Source organism: Malaclemys terrapin, chromosome 1 (assembly GCF_027887155.1).
Source record: "Malaclemys terrapin pileata isolate rMalTer1 chromosome 1, rMalTer1.hap1, whole genome shotgun sequence".
NCBI classification, from domain to species: Eukaryota; Metazoa; Chordata; order Testudines; family Emydidae; genus Malaclemys; species Malaclemys terrapin.
This window is the reverse complement of record NC_071505.1, coordinates 43,329,485-43,338,688: the sequence shown is the minus strand read 5'-3', so window position 1 is coordinate 43,338,688 and position 9,204 is coordinate 43,329,485. Positions and strand designations below refer to the sequence as shown.

The window sequence follows — 9,204 nt, the reverse complement described above, 5'->3', positions numbered from 1 at the left end:
TGCAGTGATGTTGTGTGTGGAGGGTGAGGCTGATCTTTGCCACAATACACATTAACATTAACACTGCTTTTGCAACATGTATGCATGCACATCTGGGAGCCATTATACCTGGCACCTGTCAGAATCTGAGCCTCGATGAGTAACATGGAAATCAGCTGACTGAAAATCTTCAACATTTCCCCCCAGGAATATCTTGAAATATCATCATTTGATGGGAAAACTTAATACATAAAACTTTATTGTTCATGTGATAAATCGTATTCTGTTAGCAAGACTGGGTGGGTGTGGAAATATCTTTTATTGGACTAGCCCACCTTATGTCTCTAATATCCTCCTGGCTACAACAACACTGCGTTAACAAGACTGTAATTTAAAGCATATCCTTCTACTAATGAACCAGCCTCCATTCCTATGTACATCATATAACATAGTGGAAGATACTGAACTTGCACAATAAGACACGTCAGCAGTTTGCCACTTAACACAGTCAACTTCCTACATTCCTAAATATTAATGACAATTCCTTGTATTTGTTTTGTTTTGAACTCTTCAATTTGCTTTGTGTCAAGACAGCTCATAACTGCCCAAACAGTCAGGTACTTGAATTGTCAGCAGCCAGAAATGTGAAATGAAAAGCTGACGCAAGAGTTTTTTCTTTCTTTGTGAAGTAGACAGAAGAATATGATACCAGTACATGAGGAATAACAAAGCTCCAACAGAATAGCGTAACTATAAAGCATGAAGTGAAATTACACTTCAGTATCTCCAGCCATTAAAAGTCACGTCACATACAAACGGAGTGGATGGTTTAGCTCAGATGGGAATAGTATTGCAAACACAAAACTGTATTAAAAATAATTCAGACTGTTATAACCTTCCACTCCTTGGGATTTGGTATAGAGTGGGGTATCGTACGGACTCTTTAATAATATTACGGGCAGGATTGTTATTCCATTTTCTAAGCAGGATATGTTCAGCACTTTATTACAAAATACTGTGTTTGCAAACCAAGGCATCATAGATGCAACAGCCTAAGTTCTTTGAACATATTTTTGTTGTGTGGCTAATTGATGGATATAGGCATTCGAAATCTCAGAATTGTCCTTTCATCCTAAAATCAGTGCTATTGATATATATCTGCTTCATTACAGACTTTCAGCATATGATGTTGATTTCATATAAATGCTGAAACACAGAATGTTAACATTTTTGTACCAGGGTCTTAATCCCTTGCTCCTAATGTCAGTGAAGTTGCTGAATCAAAAGATCATCTTTCAGGCAGTCCAGAAAACTGATCTAAGGGAGTCCATCATCCTTTTGCTTAGGAGAAACTGACATATACTGGTTGACTTATGGATACAGCACCAAAATCACATACTGTGTAGCCTCCTTCAATTTCCTTACCAAACATTGCAACAAGTGGTCATTAAAGATTCTGTAGTTCATTTTACAAGGGAAATAATGCTAATTCTTATATTCTGATCATGTTATCATAGTTCATTTTATTCTGCTACCTCTGTCTCTTCATCCCGTGCCCCCGCAGTTTCAAATGAATCCAATATTCTTCTATGCTTCCAATCACAGAGCAGAGAGGAAGGATGATGCAGGGGTTGGGGTGCTGGCTTAGGACATGGGAGATGGGATTCATGACCTTCCTGTGTGAGCTTGGGCAAGTCATTTAGCCTTTCGGTGCCTCGGTTCCCCATGTGTAAAATGGGAATACCAACACTACCCTGCTTCAGAGGGGTGGAGTGGAGGATAAACACCTTAAAGATTGGGAAGTGCTTTGGGAGCTGCTGATTGAAAGGGCTATATAAGTAATAGTCAATAGTATACAGCACTATAATGGTTACATTGAAACCAATGGGCTTAGTCACACTATTATACACACCAGGGAATGCCTGCAGGATCCCTACAAGTGTGGGTGATAGGCAGTGCTTAATTTGTAATGAAAGAGGTGTCGGGGCTCAAACAATTATTTTACTTTCATAACTGATGCCACAAGCCCAGAGGTGCTGGGTCTATGAACTGCCAAGCCTAGAGGTCCCAGGGCTCAGCCTTAGCAAGCCCTGGCACAAATTAAGCACAGGTGACAGGGTTTGGGAGTTGTGAAAATAGCTGCGGGGCAGGTGGCTGCAGTGCGGGGGTGGCCTAGGCACCCCTTTCTGGGGTGTGTAGCCCAGCTGAAGTCGGTAGAGCTTGCAAGGCTCTGTAGGGTGCAGTTTTAGAATGGCGCTAACCCCTGGCTGCCCCGCCAAGTCAGACACCCGGACGTTGCTTTAGCTCGCGACGAACTTTCCCTGGCCCGAAAGGGCAAATCCCCACCCCGCAGACGTGCAGCAGGAGAGAGAGAGACACACACACAGTGGGGGCGCCCCCCTGCTGCCTCTACACTGCAGGGCGCGCGCCTCCGCCCTCACACGCAGGAGCGCGGGCTCGCGCCTTCTCTCGCCCTCTCTCCCGCAAGCACATCAGGCAGCTCCGCCGCTGCCGGGTGAATGGGAGCAGCAGGCTGGAGAGCGCGAGCGAAAGTCCCAGAGATGCAGCACCAAGTCTGGCCCTGCTAGGTTCCCCCACCCCCTCCTTCTCCTTCTCTTCCTCCTCCTCCTCGACTGGGAAGCGTTTAAAAGGCGAGGCTGGAGGATCACAAGCCATTCCCCCAGTGAGGAGAGGTGCAGCTGCCTGGGGACAGAGAGCCACAGAGAGAAGGGGGAACAGGACGATTTGGAAATGCTAATTCTAGGGCGCTTGCTTGCTTGCATCCAGCTCCTCTGTGTCCTCCGAGTGGGTGAGTGAGATTTGCATGCATTAATAATAGCGGGTTTAAAACCAACTTTGCGCCTCTGTGAGCCCTGACTGTGCTCTGGCTAGTGCCATTCCCGACCAGAGCCTCTTTTACTTTCACACCACGGAAACATGCTGTCAGCATCATGGACGGGAATGTTTCTTCTCTCCCTACCCACCTTAGCCTCCAGCTGCTGCTGCTGGGCTCCATGGATGCAAGCTCCAGTCATGCCCCCACCAGCAGAGACAGGCTGCTCTGCCTTGGATCGCTCACAATCCCACCCACGCCCTGGCCTGAAAAGTGTCATTTAACACCAAAAGCATTAGGTAAAGGGCTCTTTGCATTGCCATTAGCCAAGGAGCCAGGATCAGCGTCTTCTGAGGAGACTGTGTTCCAACCATTCACTCCCACAGCCCGACAGGATGCACTCACATGAAAATTTATCACATATGAAATGAGCGAGAGAGAGAAATCTACAATTCAAAGCAATATAGGCAACAAGCATCAACTTGCCTGTACAGTACATTAGATGTTCGATTTTATTTTAGCCAGCAGCCTGTTTTGGCACCATTCATTGATACTCTTAAAAATGTTAATTGCCTAATCTCAATTTACAAAGAAGACAGTTATCCAGTAGCTGATTAATTCAGTCATTGCTCTGAAATGAGTAAGATACTGATGTCTTTAAAAGGAAAAATACATTAGTCCGTATATTAACGTTTCACCCTTACTGGACACAGTATTGGTATTCTGATTTTAGCAGGACCACTTACATAACCAAATTAATTTTAAACACATTCAGATTCGTGCAGAGTGCATCATGAGAATCCTACAATTTCCTTTATATCATTTGAAAGCAGATATTAAAGGAATAGTTAACTTATATTATTAGAAGTGTTGTCTTAAGCACTTTGTCATATATATTAAAACAAAAATGTTTTTAAATCATGACATTTTATATTGTATATTATATTTGTTGTGATGTTATTAGCTCCTGCCAAAACACTGGAAAATATTGGTTAAGTTTCACATACTTATGTGAAAATAAGATCTTCAGTCATTGTCATCTGTCCACAAAACCTGTTTTATAGTAGAGCTCTCTCTTGTTAAAGTAGATATTAACCTACATTTTTCATCCAATAGGTGGTGCTGCTTCTGGCACAGTAAATCTTTATAAACAAAGATCTGTGTCATGTGCTAACGGTGCAATCAATTTCACTGTAGTTGAACTCCTCATACTGTAATTGTTTTTATTTGACATATGAAGAAACTAATTTGAATTCCCTTTCCAAAAAGCTTATTGGGAGTGGTTGAATTGTAAATTTGATGGGTGCAACTGACCTTTAATTAAAATATTTCAGTTGTTTATAAAGACATTCTTAACTTTTGATAGGCACTATTCAAATTTTAATTCTAAAATGTTAATTCTAAAAATCTTAGTTATTCTAAAATAAAATACAAATGAATAGACCATTACACTTTTCTAGTAGTAAGGTATGGCAAAGTATGAACTAGCAAAATATACTTGATGATTTTTATAACATCTTTCATATATTCCTAACTTATTTCCTAATAGTAATGAAAATTCCTATTTTAAAAGTTAAAATTAAGATCTATTTATCTGAATGTGTAAATATGGGTGTATGCTGTTATGACACAATGTATATGATATAGAAACATAATTACATTTCTGACAGAAGTGCAACGTTACTGGAGTTTACGTCTTACTTGTAGGTTAATGTGGTCATGCCATATTATAAACAATGGAAAGGCATTTAGTAGAACTTGAACTCTCTAGGGAAATAGAAATTCTTGTCCGTTAAACATTTGTTGTACTTCCTTTTTGTTGTGGTAGAAATAAGGTGTTTGTTTATAATGTAACTTTCTAACACTCGGTGTACTTGTGTGACTATGCTGTACTCCTAAATACAAAAGATCTGCCAATACTAGAAACCATTTTTGTCAATCACACATCAGGTATAATACCAGCTGCTACTTCATTTTTCTCCCTTGACAGATTCACCATTGTTTTCAAAACTGACCTGAAAGGGTCACCCTTCTTAGAGGTGATGGATGATTTGGTCTCAATGGTAGCTCATTCTGAGGACTGATGAGCCAGACTGCATAGCTTGTTGAATGATGTGATTGTTCCCATGAATGAATACACTGTACAGGTTATTAAACTGATTTTAATCAGATTTCATTTGAATATCTTCTTCCCTCTGCCTGCAACCCAGAATACTTCTACTCTATCGCTCCTTGCTTGTAAGATGAAAGATTTTTTAGATTTTGATATAATTTAGTTTTGCTTTCTCACAATAAAGAATCGACTCATTGGGTTTAGTGAATTTTATAGGTACTAGGGTTTTTTGTATTAGGCTAGTGGTTACCATTCATTCTGGTATCCAGAACCAGCACTAGCTTACTTTGTGAATGGAATGTTGCTGCTGGTAGACCTTATCTTCTTCATGAAGGCTGTGTATGTTGTTTCAAGACTCTATCATTTTATCCTCAGGGAGATACAGAGCACTTTCTTGAAAACCTACTGTGTTTTACAGATCCAACCTGATTTGCATGAATTTCAAAAAAATATAGTTGAATTCCCAGTTTGCCACTATCTTACAGTGGTATCCTCTCATGTTTCAAGGGAAGTCTACTCTGGGGTCCAGTTCAACGTTGGAGTTTTGCCATGGACTTCAATGGGAGCAGTATGAGGCACTTAATCTATGAAAAATACATAAAGTCCAGCTCTCCCCACCCATGAGAAAAACTCATAGGAGGGGAACAGGAGAGAAGAAAACTCAAAGGCTAAATTGTTCCTTTGGGAGTGAGTAGAGGGGAGGGGTTTCATCTGCTGTATTACTGGACAAATTATAATGGCCTGATTCTGATGCCCTATTCCACAAATCGTCCCACTGAAGTCAGTTAAAGAACTGAAATCACTGGGACTCCTTATGCAATAAGGTTTTATTCAAATAGTACCAATTACTTCAGTTCTTCAGTGACGCTACTTGTGGAGCATGATGCTATTCATCTGGGATCCTTATGGGTAGTAGAATCTGGCACTATATGATTATATGCAAACATTATTCTATAGTCAGAATAAAGATTTCCTATTAAATTCTTGTTTTGATTATGAAAAAATTAAAAGCACTGCACATCATTCCACATTGGTTGTGGCATTTTTACCATGAACAAAAAATCATTGACACAGTTTGTAATTGCATTTATTCAGCTAATTCATTCTCATTTCAAGTCTGCTCTGACTTACCGACACATCCTAAGTAACCCAAGTCAATGAGCAGTAAGATTTTGCAGAATTTGTCCCATTCTGTCCAATGGAAAAATCATATAGTGGCTTCCAGTGTGCAGATTTAGCTATAAATAATTGAAGAGGAGAAAATGTTTTAAAAAACAGAAAGGCATTTTAACAAATTGTATTATGAAGAGTGATTCATTTTGAGTTAAAGTGACTTAAATATTCAGATGAACTTAACATGTTGCAGATTGCTTTGTGATTCTCTGTGCCCTCCTCTTACTCAAGAAAATTTACAGATGATTTCCCCAAATTATATAAAAAAAAATCACTTGGAATGTAGCTCATCTATACTTTGCCATTATTAAATTCCACTCTCCACCCAACCCTCGACCCCTCAAAACCCAATAAGGAAATCTTCCAATTAGTAAATTATCCCTTTGTTTTCATTATGTGCAATGCATTGCTCAGTTTTAGTTCAGTCTGTAGCATTAGAGTAACAAGCCATTATCAATACAGAAAATAGCACTTTTTTCTAAATAATTCATTTTGTGTTATTCTACTGACTTCAAGGGGTTTATTTCCAAAGCTGAGTGGTGGAGGTACAGTACAAGCAATTATCTCATTACAAATAAGAGCTTTGTGAATGCACCTGCTGTGCTGTACTTTGATATGTACCCCTAATAATTAACAATTAATGGATGTGCAAACATGAAAGCCTTGGATCAAGTATGCTTTTATGATCTTTATGGACTCAATCATACATCTTGAGCATACTTACAGCCTCATTTGGATTCAGTATGACTTGGACTATGTAAAGAATATAGAATCAGGCCCTATTGCCCAGCTTAAATTTCTTATACTGATATTTTTTGTGTCTCAAATATTAATTTTGATGTATTTTATACTAGATGATATCACAGTGGAGATTTTATTATTAACTCTACACTTAAGATGATGCACGTTTTCTATTACATGCTCTCTATGGTTACATTTAGTTAAGCAGAATAAAAAAGATAAAACATAAACATAAATTTAAAGGGAATTTTATTTTCTTAACCATCTATTTGTGGCTGTATTATATTTGATTTTATATATTTGTGTACCAAAAAGACATTATACACATACACACTTTGAAATGTGAATGTATCTACATATACAGTATTATATTGATTCATTATACTTATAAAAGTAAATTTGAAAAGTTATGCAGAAGTTACTGAGACTGTTTTTAATGAAACTTTAAATGCCTTAAGTGCAAACCAGTATTTATGCTGTACACTGTTTGTGGGTGTGAGATCAAAGGTAGCTGGCACAGTAATTTTTCCCACTTTTAATGGAATGTAAAAGCAAAGTTTTCAAAGCTATGCTAGGCAGCACTACTTAAGCTTGTTTAAATGTATTTTTGTTACTTAGTTCCTGAAGAAAAACATAATTTATATAAAAATTATGTGGAGATAGTTGAAATATTCTGAATATAATCAAATTATGAATTAGTACATTAACATGCAACTATATGTATTGCCTATTCTTCATATGCATTGCCTATTCTCCAATTAATGCTATTTTCCTCATTTCCCGTGTTCATTATTTAAGTGGTCACTTCCCACTATGACTCCTCTAATTAGTAATTTAAGGGTGAGCAGATTCTGTTCTTTTGCTGACCATTCAATTCCTCATCAAATGGGCAGTGCTTCTCCATATTCCCCCTGGGGATTGGAAGTCTGAGTTAGTTCCGGAACCCATGTCTCCCAGTTAATAGCTTGATTCTTACAGCTTCATGCACCATTTTATGTTGCTTTTCAGTATGAGGCATCCTTTTGGCTATCCAATAAGCTTTTTTTCCTATAAAGACAAAAGTCACCTTTTTGTATACATGTCAAGAGTTCCACATTCGAAAAATAAATTGCCAGGAAAAGAGGGCTTGCAGTATTAAATAAGAAAAACATGCAAATCAACTAACTGCAAGATAGGGAATTTTCCAAAAGAGGCTGGTGTTGTGACACTTGGCTCCAGCAAGTTCTTGAGGTTTTGTTGGTGGCACCGTATTTTTGTGGGTAGGTCCATTATAGGCTGATTATTGAATACAAATTATTGATGCAAGTCAATTCATTTGGTATAAGTGGAAGATACTGATCCCATTGTTCTTTTAGAAAAAGACACATTAACTACCTTTTGCTTTGCCCCATACCATGTCAAAATGTGACTTTTGTCATATTTTGCCAGTTTAATGGGGTCAGGCCTGGTTAATATTTGGATAGGAGACTTCTAAGGATAATCCAGGCACTATATGAAATAGTGTGGATGATTTTTGGATGTGACATTTCTCCCAACAGTTCCAACTGGACATTATATCTTTTTCACTTCCCAGACTAAACTTTTACTTAGATTTGCTGTGCTCTATCAGAAATAGTCATATTTCACCCCAGAAGTAGATACATTTCATTGTGGTTGAAGAGATTTCTGTATAGGCCAAATTCAAAAGTCCTTTATAAGGCAAAATTCAAACTGACTTTTAAAAGATTTTTGTCTAAGTAAGGACTTCAAAATTTTTGAATTAATCAAATCCAGTGGCACTATCCAACTGTCAAATTATTCTCATTTGAATGTTTCACACATTAGGAAATATGGAAATTGCTTATTATGCACTTTTTCTAGCTTCTGATAGTGACCAGTCATTAGGGTTGCCAACCTTCTACTCACACAAAACCGAACACCCTTGCCCAGCCCCTGCCCCACCCCTTCTCCAAGGCCACATCCCTGCTTACTCCATCCCCTCTCCCTCTGTTGCTCTCTCTTCCCACCCTCACTCACTCCCGCATTTTCACCGGGCTGACTCAGGGGGTTGGGGTGCAGGAGGGGTTGAAGGCTCCAGCTGGGGATGTGCGCTCAGGGGTGAGGGGTTTGGGGTGCAGGAGGGGGCTCCATGCTGGGGGGTGGGGGTGAGGGATTCGGAATGTGGGAGGGGGCTGTAGGTTGAGGCAAGGGGTTGAGGTGTGGGAAGGAGTGCAGGCTCTGGGCTGGGGCTGGGATGAGGGGTTCAGGGTATGGGAGGGGACCCCAGGGTGGGTGCAGGGTGGTGCAGGCTCTGGGGTGAGGCCAGGGATGAGGGGTTTGGGGTGCAGGAGGGGGCTCAGGGTTGGGGTGCAGGCTTACCTCGGGC

At 39.6% G+C, this 9,204-nt stretch overlaps 1 protein-coding gene across 6 annotated transcripts in view; it reads left to right on the top strand.

The window, feature by feature from the left end:
* The first annotated feature begins 2,472 nt into the window (after positions 1–2,472).
* The window catches only part of PTPRZ1 (protein tyrosine phosphatase receptor type Z1), a 187,328-nt gene continuing 180,596 nt past the window's right edge, over positions 2,473–9,204 (top strand). For 2 of the 6 annotated variants that reach the window (XM_054023294.1, XM_054023285.1), the window contains exon 1: positions 2,473–2,788. In XM_054023294.1, coding sequence (XP_053879269.1) covers positions 2,731–2,788 — 58 coding nt within the window. In that variant the 5' untranslated portion in view covers positions 2,473–2,730. The remainder of the gene's footprint in view (positions 2,789–9,204) is intronic. The other 4 variants (XM_054023311.1, XM_054023303.1, XM_054023328.1 and 1 more) reach the window with 2 other exon arrangements.